Here is a 19,200-nt window from a genome sequence, read left to right on the forward strand (position 1 = left end):
CCCTCTAAAACCATATATATTATCATTCAGAAGGATGAGCAGAATAAATTAATAATGTTGAAATTTTGATTGGCAACTCCAGCCGTTAACTTTACTGATGCCATAACTTCTATTATTGGGGTAAAATTACCCTGATTCAGCATTCTTTTTATTTTAATGGCTGACGTCAGCGACAACCAATACGTTATTTGTCATTTGCACCCTTTGAAACCTTATATTATTTTGTTCAGGAGGACAACAGCAAAAAGTGAATAACTTGTCATTTGCCACTCCGGCCATCAAGTTCACAATTACACAAAAAACACCCTTTATGTGGGCAATCATAGTTACAGACATGTGGAAGGCATATTTTGGGTTGAATAATTTTGGTTTTGTGCATTTTACCATCAATCGTAGTGAAAACCTTGCATAGTGAACAGTGGCATATACAGAAAATTATTTTGGGGAAGGAGGAGGTTGACACACTGGGTGGTTTAGGAGATATAAAATACTCTCAAAAAATAGGGGCTTCAGAAACTTACCCCAGGTAATTGTTATGCTTTAAGACTTTCTAAAAGTGTTCTAGTCTGATAAAAAAAACATTAAGTACAATTTTAATGTTCCGAGTATAAGAATTTCGGGAGAGGCTTAAAGCCCCTGAGTCTCTCCCCCTCCCCCGCCCTTTTATATATATAAAATTGAATCTTACAAAGTAAGGGCTCTATGGTGTAATGGTAGCACATTCCAAGTGAGAGATCTGGGTTCGAGTCCCGGCGGAGCAAGTACTTTTTGTGGTTCAATATTTATTGAAAAAATTACACTCGGCTATTGCCATTTATACAAATTTAATTAATATATATATATATATATATCTATTTTACATTCTAAATTTTTATTATATTATATCATATTGTTATTATTTATGTGTGTTTCCCATTTACTTCCTAATTGTTTGTTTGATCATTATGGTTTCTTTATTATTTATCACATTGTCTCTGTGTATATTATCTAGTTATTTTTATTTCAAAAATAATTGTTATTATGGCTACTGATACATTGATATAGGAATGTTATATATCGATGATTATACTAATTATTGATATAAAAAAATGATCTGCTTGTTGTACTCTACTCTGTTGTTTACTACCATTTTCTTATATTATTTATTACTCTCTTTAATCATTAATGGTCCCATTATGGTTATAATGCAAGTTTATACTTTTATTCTGGCCTATTCATTTGAAGTTTTTATAAATTTTAATTAGGTCTAACTGTAAAATGTTTCAGTTTTCAGCATGAAAAATAACTATAATGGCACTAACACAGCAGAGGACAAATTAACCGAAAGATTGTAAGTTTTTTCTTTCTTTTTTTCTCACATTGTAAAATGGTAACCGTTTAAATAAATTTGTGTATACAGGTAATGAAATACTACCAAATTGGATAAATCAAAAGCTTTATGAAAATTTGACAGCTCCTTATGAACTAGCCTACACTATATTTAGATAAAAGAAAATAATAGAATTAGGGGTAGGGTATGATAAGCGGACCGGTTTTTTATATTGAAATTGCCAAACGATATTACTTTATTATAATTATCGATATAATAAATCGATACTGATTAATTATTTTAAACAATTAACTTAAATAATCTATATCAACAGCTGTAAACACTTTCAAATAATACACGTAAGGCAATATTTCAATTTTACATAAGTAAAATTTGATTATTAAAAATGGCAGGCAATTTTAGAAAACTACACATTGCTTTGAAAGATGATAAGACATGTTCTTCATAGCTTCAACATGTTGGACTCATACCGAAAAACCCATTATGTGAAATTTGTAGGAAAGAAACAACTGTAACTGTGAGAGGAGCGAATATGGTCGTTTTCAGTTTTCCTTAGAATAATTTGTTTGATCACTGTAAATATTAAATTCATATTTTAATTTAAAACATATTATTGTTATTGAGAACTATAGATGCTTTTATATTGATTGATAGTCTAGGATTTGAGATGCGAATATTAGGTATCGATGATTACATTCTTTAATATAAAAAACCAGGCCCGCTTATCGTACCCTACCCTAGGTTTAGGACTAGCGTCAAACTAAATTATGCAAAACCAGCAAAATTTAACTAGAATTATTTAGTGGATCCTTTACAAAAATTGCTGATAATTTCTATAATCTAGAGGGTAGGGCACGATAAGCGGACCCGGTTTTTTATATTGAAATTGGCAAACTACATTACTTAATCATAACCACCGATATAACCAGTCGATACTGATTAATTATTTTGAACAATTAACTTAATCTATATCAACAGCTGTTTAAACACTTTCAAATAACACACATAATCGTATTATTATATATATACGAAACGTGTATATATAACAATAATTATTATTATTATACATACACGTAATAATATATAATTAATTATGTATAATTATAAACAATTAAATAATTAAGACATAAACCATATGAATTGTGGCTCATAATTATTTATGAGATTTCATGTTTAATTGATCTCGTTCTGCTTTGTTTATTATCTATGAGTTTTCCTATATACTCATGAATTTAATTTAAAACGCATGATTATTGTTTAGGAGTAGCCTAGATACTTTTATATCAATTGATAGTCTAGGATTCGAGATATGAATATCAGCCTAGGTATCGATGATTATATTCTTAGATATAAAAAACCCGGCCCGCTTATCGTACCTACCCAACCAATATAAAATAGTTTTAACAAAAATTACCTCATTTATTTGGACTGGACCAGTACTAATATTGTTATGCAGAATTCTAGGACTTAACCCTGTGTATGATAATTCATAAATAAATTAAGAAATGAGTATTAAATAGTGAAAGTACACACCATAATCTACATCTGGGTGAACTGAAGGAATCCTCAGGTACTGTTTAAAATGATATATAGCTTCTAAATCTGGATCTTGAGTTTTGCCTTCAGACATAGTGAGATTGGTTATGAATGTATAAATCCAACAATAAACTATGTGTATAGTACAATAGTGTATAGTAATTCAGTTATATTATTTTGGCCAACTCACAAACTAAACATGTTTCTATCTCCAAATACCTAGGCCGACAAATACTGAAATAGTTGAATAACTATTGTTACATAACAACTGAAATAAATTCAAGTATCAAAATGATATTAACTTAATGATTATACTGTTTACAACTTAATCTTTTTTCCACTATCAGTAAGGTTAAGATAAAGAAATTAATTGCTCCTCAATTATGATAACTATTAACCTCTAGGCTTTGTGGCTTTAGAGAGCCCTATGGCATGGAATTACGTACAGGCAAGAGAGTATAATAAAAGAGAAAAAAAACAATAGAGTAGAAAGTCAATGTTAATAGTTATTGCACAGATTTGATTTCAAGGAACTATCGCGTTATAGTAAAAAGTGCCAACCCTAACTTACTAGAAACTGGAGGCTCTAGGAGGTTTCTAATATACGTTGCATAATTTAAAAAAATGTATTAATAACATATTCATAATACCAAAAACTAGTAATATTTCTGTAGAGTTTGAGTTGTAAACATTACGCGCCAATTCAATTTTTCAGTTGGTTTGATTGCAATACACATTAAATATGTAACATCAATTGCCATACAACATAACACGTATAAATTACTTAAACTAACTAAGAAAATTGACTCAGTGAGTATCATAAACTCAAATTTATTTTACTATTTTTTTCTTTTTCCACTTAAAGCATACCCTGCACAATCATAAAAGCTTTGAAACAGAAAATCTATCATCATTTTATTCATGCTGTTTACTTAAGAGACTGAGCACTTTGATGCCTTCTTTAATACTGTCACGATTGTTTCTCTTTTAACACTTCCTACTGGTTTATTTTTAATGGTTTTATATTCGTGACTGTGATTGGAAGGCTATCTCATAGCAAAGTTAGGTTGAAATTTGTGTATAAAGCTACGTTTACACCAAAGTCTTTCACAAGTTACGGCAATTGTAGAGAGACAAATCTTCCACAAAGTTTTGGTTTCCCACAGAGTGTCGGTAAAGATCAGGGAAAGTTAACAACTAAAAGTGGATGATTTGTTGCGGCACGCTTTGTGCAAGCAACTTGCAGAAAAGTATTGGAGAATTAATTAATGATGTATCAAGTAACCGAGACATGTATCAATCACCAGTAGCAAAAAAACAAAACATAATTTAATTGTTAGTTTTTCTTGGACAGGTAGTGCTTTCCTGTTGTTTTGTGTCGTTTCATGATTTAACCGTATACCCGTGTGATTGACCCTATAAAGAATGACACTTTCGCTCATTCCCAGAAAGTCTTTTACATTCCCGTCGCACCTCAGCTCACCACCCTACGGATCGACGTCATACTCTCGGAGATAGTGTCACTGCCATAGTACCTGTCCCTAGCCTTCAACGAGGGTTTCACCCAATATCTTGGGGGACCTCGAGTACAGTGGCTAGCTACGATGACACAAGTATCCCGCGGCAATAATTGCGTCTTCTTCGTCCAGCATTGTTGACACTAATACCTAAACCTTTCGCGCCAGTTCTTTATTAACAAGTTTTCCTCTTTTTGCTCTAATTTTGAAAAAAGCAACTTATAATTTTCACAAAAAAATCTCTCTCTAGACATCGGGCAACAGGATCTGTGCTATGTATAGCACAGGTTCAGATCCTGTCGGTGATCGTAGTAATTTTTATCAGCATAATCGATATTGTACTGTATTAACTCTCCTCCTTACTCTATTTGATAAGATTCTCGCACAGACCAGTGGCCCATAAGGAAAGGACGGACAGATTAAAGCTTAAAAGGGGAACGACCTATTCTTAAAAAGTAACTTGTTACTTAATCATTTATACAGGCTTTGAATAAAGTTAATTGGACCTTCAAAGACAAAATTTTTTAGATAAGTATTGACAGAGATACACAATCACAAGCATAGATCAAACCTATTAGTACTACAATCGGCTTAGAGTTTTAAATTGATTTGAGTCCCAGTAATTAATTTAAACATATAATATGCTCATGTAATTTTCTTTAGAAACTATACTGACTCAAGGATACCAGCTTGTTCTATTTTATAAACAATTTAAACCCGTTTTGATCGTGATGTAGTCACATGAGACGTGGAAAGAGCGATAAAGCCCTATATGAATGTCCCTTTTTCTTTTCTTTTCCTGGTTTTAAAATCCCAATCAGTTTTTATAATTCTTCAGACAATCGGAATATCCTCCCATGCTATCTGGAGAAGGGCTTTTGCTTAGAGAGGTAGCTATTATTTAATTTTGTAGCTAATACCATGAACGTCAGGACTTGTATTTTTTCCTTGATTTAAATGCTGCTGTTACTTTTAGTTAAATGAATCTTGTCTCTAATGAGTCATGATTATTAATATTGCATGGTGCGCGTGGATTATGTCGTTTAGATAAGAGACATAGTCAGCAGATATGTTTTTTAAACAAACCTAAGATTGGAATTCTCGAATAGTATTTTTGGAATAGTAAGTCTGTGTACCGTGTTATAATGTATGGGTTATATTTCATATAGTTGTGTTTTATTTTTACTGTCTATTTCTTGAGAAAAAAATCATTCCACGCTTGTCTTTTAACATGTATAATATTTTATTTGTTTAGAACATGTTTTTTGTAGTTTAGGTAACAGAAGAAATATCCTAAACATTTACTTCTTAATGTAATCTATTTCTACTTTTATTGAAACTGTTTGAGTCCACCAAGATATTTGAATAAAAGCCTTTTCTCTTGCAGAACTTTTATATTTTTGGGACAAAGTGAGTTATTGCATTTTTTATGATGGATTGTAAATCTGATATTTAAATTTCCTTTTTTGATTATATCGTTATTTTAGCTGATAGCGTTTCTGCAACAGAACAAGTTTATGAATTAATGATAAGCCAGACTGAGATAAGGAAACAACTTACTTACTTACCAAATTAAGCTCTACTTTGACTAGCCACGGTGTGATAATCGGAGACATTTTAACTTGTGAAAACAGTATACTTACACTGAGAAACTTAAGTTAGATGAAAGTAATAAAGCTAAATGTTCACTTGGAATCAACTTTGAATATACTAAAAGAGGAACCAATAATTACAAAGGCCTCAAAAGGAACAAAAATAGTCGGAATTTGACATCGGTAGTGACTAGACCTGAAGTTTCTTCTGCTAGCAGAAACATTGGTCAGCTGCAAGATACAGATAACGAACAGTAGACGGCTCAGCGAGGATCAGCTATTCTAAGCAAAACATATGACTTAAATAGGCTGCAGCCTATTCCTAACGATATGGAATGTAACAGTGTTGTTGATGTCCTCCTCCGTAGACTAATGGTTATAGTCTCGGCTCTCTAACCGAGAGATGGCGGGTTCAAATCCCGGGGAGGTCCAAAAATGTAATAATAATAAACAAAAAACAGTGCACTTCGAAGCCGGCATAGCTGACGCTGAGGCTTAAATAAGAAAAAAGGTGTTGTTGACATTGACACACAGATGCGGTTGTCTGTTCGAAATAAGGACAGTGATGGAATTGTAACTGTGAAAAATAAAAGAATGCTCAGAAGTAAGAAGCTAAATAATCACACTGCTACTGGAAAACCTGGAAAATATATTCTGGGCAGTGCTATCAGAGATAATATGCTGGGTGTTGTGAAAAAATACAGATATCTTTTTGTTTCTAGGTTAGCCCCTAGTGTTGACTGTAATTCAGTCAAGCAATACTTGGTTGAGGGTGTTAAGGGAGATTATGAGGTCTCGCAGTTGAGAAACAGATATCCAGGGTACCGGTTTTTTAAAATTGGAGTGCCTGTATCACTTTGGCACAAAGTTTTTCTGTCTGTCTTTTGGCCTACTGGAGTGTATGAGTCGTTTTCGATTCCCTATAGGGCATAAGGAAGAACACTTGCAATCTTTTTTAGAGGAGCAGACAACCACAGATGCAATATTTAACAGGGGGTCTTTCTGAGGGTGAATCCTTACATTAAACAATGGGGAAATACAATTTCTAAGGATGTAAATAGTTCTTCTACAGTGACTTGTGTAAATAGCCTAACTGTGTTATTGTGGAATATTCAGAGCCTACCTAATAAAATTGACTATTTAAACTTCTTAGCATCGAACAACAGTATTGATGTTATTTGTAAAACCGGGCACTGGTTGTCTAAAGTAGACATTGTAAATATTGATTTATCAGGATATAAAATTGCAGCTTTTTCCTAGAACTGTAACTGTGCATGGTGGGTGGCAGTGTTATTTTGGTCAAAAACCATATTGACTCACAAGTTTATCAAAATTTACCCGATGTTGCCGAGGAGCTTGTTTTTGAATCGTCCGTGACACATCTGAAAACTTTTAATACTCTGCTGGTGAATTTCTACAGGTCACCTGCAGGTAACTTTCACGCTTTTATAGATAAACTGCATGACGTCTTTTCGAGTATGCATGGTGTGAAGTTTGACTTTATATGCATGGGCGATTTTAATGTAGACTTTTTGGAAAATAACAATGAAACACAAGAACTAAATAGCTAAAAAAACAATTGGGTCTATGTACTGCAATAAGAGAAATAACCCGCCCAAACATTTTAACGCACAACGCTTCAAAAGGGACTTGCATTGATAATATGTCTACATTGTGTCCGGAACCGATGGACTGCTTCTGTGTTACATACACTAGTCTCCGATCACAATGCTATTCTTTTTTGTGTTAGTTTGGAGTCTGCAAACCCAGATGTTACTTTACTTCATCATTGGATACGCTGTAAAAACTTACCTTTCTCTTTAGAAAATATAAGTCATTAACGGCTTTGAAATGTTTGTGCTTCTGTCAAACGAAGGTGATTCTTACATTACCAAGGTTCAGTGATTAAGGCTACATCTCCTTTTGAAAGTTTGAAATTAGATTTTAAAGCATCCTTATCTTCAGTAAGTAAAAAATCGTTATCTTGACTATTTGGATATTGTTGATGAGTATTCCCAATTTACTTGTACATTCTCTTGCACAGATATTTCGTCGCCAACACTACATCATTACAGAGCTAATTTAAATAGCTCTTCACTGGACACCAGCCTATATATATCTATATATATATATATATATATATATATATATATATATATATATATATATATGCAGATAGGAGAGCCTTTTTAATGTCCCATTCAATAAAAGGATAACTTTTGAATTCACTTGGGATATCCTTTAGTAGAATTGCTTGATACAGCCCTGCTGGCAATGACCAATATACCACTATTGGTATACTGGTATTTTGTAGAAAACAATCGAATTAGCCTTCAAAACTCTTAATTTTGGAATTAGTCACTGGGAATTGGTCTTAGAAGATGCTCTCCACTCGGTCCACTCATTACTCGCACAACAAGAAATTCAACTTTACATGAATACTCATCGTTTTAACAGTAAACAGGCAACTTCACCATGGCCTCTCACTCCTAGCCCTATTATTATTATTAAAAGAGACCACGATTATCAAAGTATGATTCCCTGGTTAAGGAAGTTGCGCTTCTACTAGACAATGCTGAGTATGCTCATGTTCAAATTAACGATAGAAAGAGAGAAAATGGTATCAACTCGCTATATTGTCCTAGTTGAAGATTGTAGGGTGTAACAGGTCAAATTACGACATTTGAATATTCGCGGGGAATTGGCAGACTGTGACGTCAGTAAATCAGCAGACTGTGACGTCAGTGAATCACATGTTGTCGGAATTGAGACTTACTTAATTAATAACGAAGAAATATATTTATACTTTATAACTTTATACAGGAAAAGATTTGATTAATTAAAATGAAGTAAACATAACCAAAATTCGTGTTTTACAAAGGTGCTAAATAGAATTACGCAGAAAAGCCAATTGTGGGATAAATGACTTGTATATTGATGACGTCATAAAGCACATGTTGCTAAAAATTTAAATAAAAAGCTTTGAAAAAATAATAAAAAGAAAATAGAAAGACTTAAATTGATTAATTATAGTAAACGTGATACATTTCGACAATTATAAGAAAAGAATCAAATTATATTTATTCGTGAAGACGCTGATTTGAACGGGAGAGGGGATGAGTATTGTTTTGAATCGGTATCTGTAGTTTTATACGGAGATTCCGTCTTCTCTTCCCAGACTTGAAGCAAGGAGGTTGTGTGGATTCTCCTGAGATAGTAGTGGTGAAATTAATAGGAAACTGTAATATGGTGAATTAGAATTTTAATGAAGGATGCGATATTATGTTAGACTCTTAAATTATCAAAGCAAGGTGAGTGGAATTATATATGTATGGACAGTGTAATATGGAATAAATTAACGTCAAGGTCACTTGGTTTGACTTTTCTTTGAGTATCCCATTTATAAAAAGTGTGATAGGAACTTTATTGGGGTGATAGTAAATTTTTTTAACCACTACTCAACCTATTTAAAAACCTGAGATAGACATAGACTTGTTGTTGGTGACAACACCACAGACATTCAAATTTAATAGTAATTTGGTATTAAGTTGGAATAGTATCAGTTAGCTAATACGAAGTAATTTACATCACCAATGAGAGGGAGCACATGTTAAATAGTGATTGGGAGAGGATTGGGACAGCAATTTGTTTATCTGGAAGGTGGCAGAGTTTCAAGCAGTACCAAGGGAACGCAGCTAGCTTTGGGCAGATTTTGAGCAAGATGGCGACCAACACCATCCGGAGCAAAATGGCACAGCAACGTGGGACTGGTAACAAAAAGGCGCACAACTACATGGGGCGTCAACAACACTAAAAAACCGACACAGCAAATTGACACAACTACGACGGGCAGATCTCGCGACAAATTGACGCAGTCAACGTAGGGCGATCCTCAGCAAATTGGCACCGCAACGAGGGGCACGCATCAAGGGAGGGAGAATCAGATCATAGAAGAGAGATTACTCAACCAAATTACAATCTAGAAGTGTTATAACGCCTGCAGAGATTACGTTGACAGACCCCTTGTCTGCCGAGTTATGAAAAGCATTTATTCACTTTTGTGTTGTTGCCTAATCCCCGAGAACCTCAATGTGGCCAATGTCTTGTTACAGTAAATCTGTTATTTATCATTTGACTTAATTCATTTTTATATCTTGAGATTTGTGATAACATTTTCTGAAACGTTTTGTTATTGTAATTCTTAAGAAATATTGCTGGGTTTTAAGATTTTCAAATTTTAAAAGTTTTAATGGACGCTATTTTGAAAATATTACATTTAATACCATAATATATTTGTCACTAGATGGCTTTAATATTATAAACATTTGAGCCAATATTAGTATAATTTAATTTATTTATTAGTTTTTAACATAAATAAATATAAATTGTTTTATGAAAAACACATACAGATCGACAGATGGGAGACTAAGCATCGGTAATTAAGTAAAATTTATTAAAGGCTGTATACATTTCACGTGTTTGTTAATATTACAATGTAAGTCATATGTGTTGTGTGTGCTCTTGGCTCCTGTGCAGTTACATCGCATGTGTCTATTCTCTCCGTCTGGACTACATGCCGTTCGAGTACCTGTCAGATAGAATTGCATATACCTTTGAGTGGCAGTACATTGATGCACTTTGTATTTTATGTACATTTTATTTGTATAGGACTTTTGACACCCAGAAAAGAGGATAGATTTTAATCATCGAAACGTAGTGTTATCTTTTTTTTACTTATAAAGATGGCAAATGTCCAAAGATCCTACTACTCTTTCAAGAGGATATGGCTATAAGCACTAAATAATATTTTCGACTATTATTTGTACAAGTTTATTACCACAGTCAAAGTAAAAATGAACACTGTGGCCATTGATTCATACCATGTTGTCGTTAAGCATTTAACTGAGATTAAGGTGAGTTTTAATACATACCAAATCAAGAAAAACAGGACTTCCAGGGGTTTGCTTAAAACAAGCTCTATTCGTCTAAGCCACAGATAATAAAAACAGCTATAAAATCTCATAGTCGCACTGTTATAAATTATTGAATATAAGAAGTCGAGATCCAACTGAATGCCAAAATTAAATGTTATCCTCCACGTAAATGTAATGGTGTGGTATAATGTAAAATACGCTAGCGGTATAAGCATACCAAGCCTTACCACTGGCATCCTAATCGTTGTGTAAAATGGTGATGTGACCATGATTCTAATAGCTGTAACAAATCTACAAATGCTTCCCCAAATGCGTAATATATAACCAGGTAATTCCAAAGGATGCTTATATACAGGGATATAAAACAAATCTTTCCCACATTTAAGACCGAGTGCTAAGAAAAGATCTACTACGATTACACCACATACATATGACAAGGTTGTTACAATTCTTCAGGATCTTAATCCATTGAATCACTATTGTAACACCTGTATAATCCCTGCCTAATACAGTGACAACATCGGGTCGATCGAAGTTTGGATAAAATATCAATCTCAATCAAATAAAAGTAAAATGCTTACGTCCCAAACAAGTCCAACAAATTCGTACCTTAATTAACCTATTAAAACTGACATCGTAAGGATAAAATTAATAATTCTTATTGGTTTCGCTCCTTATTATCAAAATGTTAGATTTTTATTTCAATGTATACAAGCGATATTGTTATTATCAGACACTCTTTCACACACATAAATTATTTTTAAATTTCTATATTTAAAAGTATAGCACTTACCATCCCAATAACACCGCTCATGGCTGGAGTGTCTTGCTTATTATTAAGACTCTTAGATAATATTAGTTACACGGTATAATCAATCATTGCGTAACTAGTATAATCAAAGATAGACTATTAGACATCACGAGATTGCAAACTTTCAGCAAAACGACATTCAAGCCACCAGTGTTGTAGTGGGAGATAGGTCCGATGACTATTTTTTCGCTTTACTAATCTAGATTTCACATTTCAGAACAAGTTTTTCATCTGTCTAGGTTGTCGATTGCCAGTGAGAGGTGATTACAATAATACACATGTAATGTTTGGTTAACATAGAACCTAAGGTAACCCTAGAAGAAGAAGTCTGCTTAAATCAACAGTTGACTTAATGTTCAATTTATTGGCTAGTATATTTAAACAAAATTCTAGACCTTCGTTATATATTTGTAACCAGTCATTTTTTCTTACTATGTAGATATCACATTATCCCTTGATATTTCATAGGATCACTCACCCTTGATATTAACCACCATCTCAAATATTATATTAAAGGAAAGGCTACATACACTGGTAAATAACATTACAACGTTAAGACTACCTACTTTAAGAATTTATTGAATGGTGTTGTAAGGTTAATCATTTCCTTATGATCCGGCGAGAACCTAGACAATGTCTTTGACATGTTTTACTTCTCCTGTACTGTTTTTTCTTGGAAATGAGCTCATAAAGCTGAAGAATGAAATTAACAGAGTGGTTAATTAACCATACATGAAACAAAATATTGTCGAAAATCGCAAATGAATTTCACATAATTCAAGAGGTAGTACTGATAAAAAATTTAATAAAGCTTCCCAGACAATTGAAAAGGGCATTAAGAACATATATAATGTATGGTTTCAGTAATTCACAAATTTCCCCCAATGAGATGACAGACTACTCGTTGTGGAAACTGACCAAAAGGATAAAAAAGCTTCATACCCCAATTTCTCCTATTTTTGAGCTTGACGGTATTTAGGTGAAATACGAAATAGAAAAGTCACATTTTCAACTATTTTAACATTATTGTCATTCAGACCGATAAGCATCCCATCAATTGCTTTGAAGCATTTTGAAATGAACAAAATTTTGTTTTTGTAATGGTGAAGCCACACTAATTGCCGGGCTATATTGTAATTGTAAATTGTAACCGCCAGTTTGGATTCACTCGCCAATATTCATTAATTGACAATGAAATTAAGGAATTAAGTATAATTAATTGAAACTAAGTATAGGGTGGTTAATGAAATTAAGCAGACTCTGGAAACAGGTAATCTTGTTCTCGAGCATTTCCTGGTATAAGCTAATCAAAGTCTAATCTTTAGCTGAAGATAACCGCTTTAATTTCATACTTTCTATAATGTTATTAAAGTATATCTATCTGAAAGATACTCACATGTCAAGTGTTTTACTCAAGAATGAGGTGATTGAATATTAAGATCCACATGAAATTGTATTGTGCCATTTGCTGTACACATTCTTCACAACAGAAATGCTAACAAACTAAGCAACTTCAGCTGCGTCTTATGAAGACGAAATTGTATTCTTCACTGTGACATTGTTATATGATTGGCGCAAACGCTGGAGAACAAATGTAAATGAAAATAAATCTGTGCATTTTACATTTAATCTTAACGTGGAATAATGTTTACACAATTTCTTTCACAAAATTCAGCTAAACGAACACATTGGTACCAAATATTTAGGAACCTACTTCTATAGGCGAGGTGGCCCAACCTGGCTGTGTGGCAAAATAAAGACAAATTATAACGATACGTTAGGCTTTTAATTGCTTAAAACTTGAACATGAAAAATAATTGTGAACCGTTAAGAAAACTCTAATTATTATGAAAACATAGTTAAACATCATCTCAGGCTAACTCATATTTTTTCACAAAATAATAAAAGTGTTAAATATTGGTTTTATGTTTTAATGTAAGTAAGTTATCAGTACCAATATAAGCTCCATCTACAATATAACTCATATTTGGAACAGACGACTGCACATAAATACAAGATAATGTATTGCTTTTATGAAAACCACGTTTCTATTCTCACAATACGTTGTTACTATACAAAATTATTTTGAAACTTGTCTAAACTTATATGATTCAACTAGGGACCCTAAGTCTTAATGAAATCTAAAAATAATTCATTGTTTCCAATCCACATTTCTTAGAAAAATAATGAAAAAATATTGTAAGTTTGAGGGAAAAGGGCAAGTCACAGTCAAGTCAATCGTATCAGTTTATAAAGACTGGATTGCTCATTAACATCAAAAGCTTTCAGAAGTATCCCTACAGCCGCACTTGAAGTTGTTTTAGGGCTTCTATCATTAGACTTACAGGTCATGACGGAAGCATATGAGTCCGCTTCGAATGCAAGATACAGCAAGGGGGGGCAAGATTGATTAGTAGCGGTATCCGATACAATATTACATATGATATTATGGTAAAATAGTCTGTATTTAGCAAACCCTTTGTCGTAATCATCCTATCCCCGGAGGATTGGAGAAGGAAGGGGGAAATAAAAGGTAGATAAAGGTAATCTATAGTCTGGTATATGTTCCCTGATGGAGTTGGATAGGGTGTGGATATCATTCCCCAGAACAGCTGTCGGCGAAAGTCTGATAGAGCATTGTATATTCTTTCAGGCTGAAATATACGCTGTTATAGTTTGCGATAATGTAGGATTGACTATGAATTTTATCGATCAATGGATAGTGATACTATCAGGCCGCTCTTACAGCCCTCAACTCGACAGTGTTTGACTTGAAGGCTGGTCTGGGAATGGCTTTCATACTTAATCCATTCTAGCCAGTTATAATTCAGTATATCTCAGATGGGTTCCTGGACATGTATGTTTATGGGGCAAAGAAGTTGCTGACGAATTAATGAGAAATTATTCAAAGAACACTTTTCCTGGACCTGAACTGGCTTGTGGTATGAAAAAGTCAACTGCTTGCCAAAATATTAGGAAATGGTTCGAGGTAAACTCTTGCTGGTGGCAGAGTTTCTCTGGGCAATCATTTGGCAAGAAATATATTATAGGCACTAACATTCGGTTTGTGAACTGGTTGATAAGCTAAACAAATGCCTTTTGAAAATGGTCATTTTCATTAATAAAACGGCCAATTTAAGAAACACCTGGGACACATTAGAACTCTTTACTGAAAATACTAGAAGTAGATCATGTAATCAGCCGGAAGAGACTGCTAAACACATTATTTTGGGTTGTAAGAGACTTAAGGTTAGGAGAAGAACCGTATTTAATCCTCACAGCCAAGTGATGAATTCGACGTCAGCATTGGGCATAGACTCAGATCTCGTTGAAGGTATAGAGGATGATAGGCCCCTACTAGCGGAACTTGAGGTGCGCAATAAGTTTAGGGTGATTGTCTCGCCTTCCTAGGCCAGTCATAAGTTGCATCGCCTTCTATTGAAAAGGCAGCATTCTTTATAGTTTGGTGCATGACGAGCCACTCCTCAAGGTGATGCCTTATAGTTCATATGGTTCTGGAAGATGGCGTAAAAAACCATTCTTGTTGGCTCCATTGCACGAATAAAGGCGAATAAAGCGCTGCTCAACTTCACGCGGAGAATTTCGACTTGGTTTTGCTAAGAATATTAGTGTGAATGATAACTCTCAAATGCTTGATGATGTCCATGGTCTGGAGATTTGGTAAACCATCAATACCTTTTTTCTTGTTCCCAAACACAAGCTGCAGTGTTTTTCTCCACTGAAGACCACGTTATTTTCGAAGAGGATCAAACTCTGTATATTTCTCCTTTGTTGGCATTAGTGATTTTATCTAAGACGTCCTCTATGTAGCTGAATAACCAATGGTATGCCCTACCACAGTAGCCCTGGGAATTCAAGTTTGTAAGAATAAGTTCAATACCCAAGAAATCGAACGCTTTGCTTAGGTCCATAAAGATTCCGGTGACATTTTTACTTCTTAATCTACGATTTCCTCCACCAGCTCCACCAGTCCCGTCAAAGCCGACTTCTCATTTACAAACCCATGTTGGCTCTTGGTAAGTATAGGTTACTTGTGTTTAGATGCTGGAAGAGTCATGCCAATAACCCCGTTTCGATGATTTTGGATAAGGTGAGGATCAAGGAAATGGGGCGATAATCTTTGTCATTCGTCTTTCCGCGCTTGTACAAGTAGCATGGCCTTAGCTGTTTTCAGGCATGTAAGAAATGATCTTAGATATGATTACAATTTGGAAACGTGCATGAGTGGAACTAGTAAGTCCTTCTTAACAGATCTTAACTATTTTCTAAGAGATTTCATCCCGTCCTGCTGATGATTTAGCTTTCACAGAATCTATGATTTTAGCCAGTTCCAAACAGTCAGTAGGTCTAAACTCAAAAGTCTAGAATTTTTATTATACACTTGGTTGTAAGGTAGTGCAGATTATGATGCTTTCGTAGAACCTACAACTGTGCGGAGTGTTTCTTCCGCGATGGTAGTGAATAGATGCACAATTCACTACCATCTAACCAACCATAAATGTATAGTTTTCTGGTGATTTTAGGGTTTCACAACCATATAAAACTGATTGAAGTGATGCGCAATGGCCTTGGAGTTCTTCAATTCCTTGTCCTCCATGACCAAATGCTTTATTTGAGTTTATGGGGCCTCATTCGAGTTCCATTCGCTCTTTATTATGTCGTAGATGGCCTTACTATTATTGTCAGCAGTCATGGTGTGATTCATGCTGAACGTGCAAGATACCTTAGCTTCAGGACGTACGATTTCTTGCAGGCATTCGCTCTAAGTTTGTCCGTTAAAAAACTCTTAATCTTGTACCTTCCTCATTACAGAATACTCCCCTTTAAAAAAATTTCATCTTGATTGTTTGGAAGGGCATATGTGGTTAGAGATTAAGATTAAAGCTCATGTCTCGTTGGCATTATCAGTACCATTCATGACATTGTTCTGGCAACAATTTTCTTAGATGGGTAACGTTTGTAAGTTCGTTTTTCTGTGGGTAGAGTTTATAGGACGATTGGCAGGAGCCGGCACACATAGTGAGCTAAACTGTCTGGGATGATCCAATATTTCAGTTTGCGAAACACGCACTTTTGGATGGTCTGGGCTTAAATTAGTGTACACTGCATCGATTGATATAACCGACGTAGAAGTCACTCTGGTAGAAGATGAATATTTTTCATATTGAAAGAAGCTAGTAGTTCGTTCAGTAATTTCTTTCCAGTTCAATATTTGAGGTCGTCTATATTTAGATCTCAAAAAATTAAGGTTCGTTTATTTGTTGTTGGAAATATCTCCAGGGCATTCGCATGGTCGTGGGCCTGTCTTGTGTATGTAGGCAGTTTGTTACATGTAGACTCTCAAAACACAAAAACTTCTAAGGATGGTCATACAAATTTTCATAGCTGCAATCTCACAAAAGGGATATGCTGAGATTTTCAACTCCAGATCTGAAAACCCATTTGTTAAATTATTACTCATGCCTTGATATGAAGATTTTTGCTATCACCAAAGAGAAATTAGTAAGCCTAGTGACCATTATTTTTTTTTTTCGCGAGAAAGAAGGAGATGGTTTCGTCTGTATATAATAATTATAAATGACTTTAGAGAGTTTGAGACACTGACATTCTTAATACTCATATTTAAATACAATACCCGTATATTTCCGGTTAAATTGCATACATTAGGATGGGGAAATATTCATTATACTCTATATTATAGGCTTTAACTAAACTTGCATACCCAACGATAAAGGTTTAATCTATTTGAACATTTTACAATTCAATATGGGGTAAAAATAATTAGTAAATATGAAATCTTACTAAGATTATTGCTTACGTTTCTTCTACCGTCGTATTAACACTGTTGATAATACTAGAGAGCAATACAATTAATTTTGTTAATTAAGTTGTTTTTAATATCAAGAGCATTCTCTAATATTTAGGAATTACTTTTGAATCATACAGAATATTAATAGTATTAATTTTTAGATACACTAAATACATGTTAAATGAGAAATTGCACATCAATATTACATAGGTATTTTTTAAAATTACATTCACTATAGGTATGAACTAGTCGGAAAATTAATTTCTTAGTTACACTACAATAAATATATTAACATAGCTCATTATATGTATTTTAATTTTCTACTTCTTAATAATTGAGTCAATCAATATTATTGTAAATTTTAACATTCTTAACGTAACGTTGTAGTCTAATACGAATAAAATAGGTATTGTGTATGTACGGTTTTTACGGGGGTTAATATTGTGAAAAACAAATGATTTTTGTGTGTTAGAAACACAGGCAAGTGTGAGATGAAATGAGAACTACATGATGTCATACCCCCCCTAAGACTCCGTGATACTCCTCAACAGTTAAATATTGTTTGGTGTTTTTGTGTCTATTTCACATGTTAGTAATTCATTTGACTGTGGAATTCTTGTTTCAGTAAATTATTTTTTATTGTAATTATGTGATTGCTGGTGTTGGTGTTGTCTTGTCTTGTTTCATTTTATATAAAAAGATTTAATGAAATAAAGACTTATTTACAATGAAATGTAAACAAATTAATTAGTTTTGTCGTTGAGTAGGTGTATTAGACTATTTCGTTTATAACTATATCGCTATAAAATTACTATGCAACGCACAAAACAGCATCTGCTTCAAAAATTATATTCTAGAGAGGTAAGTTTATGTACATATTTTAATTTATTTAGAATAGAAAATGGTGAATGGAATTAAATAGTTAACATTTTGTAATAACCAATATTGAAAGAATGTTTACATCGAGCAAAACAACTTTAATTGACTTCTAAACTCCTTTGTTTTAAATTAAAGCTCTCTATTGAGATCATTATTAGCCCTAAATTTGTTAATTCTTGCATTTATTCACCCTAATTTGTCTATTATTTATTGTAGTGCTATATTTATTATATAGTAAATATTATCAATATTTATAACATAATCTATGGTGCAGTATGATAAGCAACCATCACATTCCTATTTACCCAACAGTAATAGGTAAACCAAAATTACGAAACGAATTTCATTATAAGTTACCTATTTCATGTTATGGTGTAGTTCACTATGTTTTTATATATAAAATGTAATAATTGAATGTTCAGTTGAAAACTACTATTTGTGTATGTATTAAATGAAACAAATCAAAGCGGTGTACAATTTAATTTGTAGGATAAACGTGTCTGACAGCTTGTGACATATAACTAAATTCATTGCTATATTAGTTTTGGCTACTGTACATATACCACTAAATGATTTTACTTTGGTTGAATTAATTTTAAACAATATTGTTGTCATATTTTAAAAACTACTGTACTTAACTTAATAAATTGTAAATAACTAGGGTAGTAGTTTTGTATTTGATAGTTAGGTATTTCTTATTGATAATGTGGTTCACTGATTGGATTGTCATGGTGGCCGCTTATAATATTGAATCCATCATTGTGAGAACAG

At 33.4% G+C, this 19,200-nt stretch overlaps 2 protein-coding genes across 3 annotated transcripts in view; one reads left to right on the plus strand and one right to left on the minus strand.

The window, feature by feature from the left end:
• Positions 1–3,302, minus strand: part of LOC124365598 (aminoacylase-1-like) — a 46,825-nt gene extending 43,523 nt beyond the window's left edge. The window contains exon 1 of one of the 2 annotated variants that reach the window (XM_046821598.1): positions 2,864–3,302. In XM_046821598.1, the coding sequence (XP_046677554.1) occupies positions 2,864–2,960 (97 nt within the window). In that variant the 5' untranslated portion in view covers positions 2,961–3,302. The remainder of the gene's footprint in view (positions 1–2,863) is intronic. The other variant, XM_046821592.1, reaches the window with a different exon arrangement.
• A 14,853-nt stretch (positions 3,303–18,155) lies between these two features.
• The window catches only part of LOC124365612, a 64,789-nt gene continuing 63,744 nt past the window's right edge, over positions 18,156–19,200 (plus strand). Inside the window, exon 1 of the mRNA XM_046821606.1 lies at positions 18,156–18,411. Within this exon, the coding sequence (XP_046677562.1) occupies positions 18,364–18,411 (48 nt within the window). The 5' untranslated portion in view covers positions 18,156–18,363. The remainder of the gene's footprint in view (positions 18,412–19,200) is intronic.

This window comes from Homalodisca vitripennis, chromosome 1 (assembly GCF_021130785.1).
Source record: "Homalodisca vitripennis isolate AUS2020 chromosome 1, UT_GWSS_2.1, whole genome shotgun sequence".
Lineage (NCBI taxonomy): Eukaryota > Metazoa > Arthropoda > Insecta > Hemiptera > Cicadellidae > Homalodisca > Homalodisca vitripennis.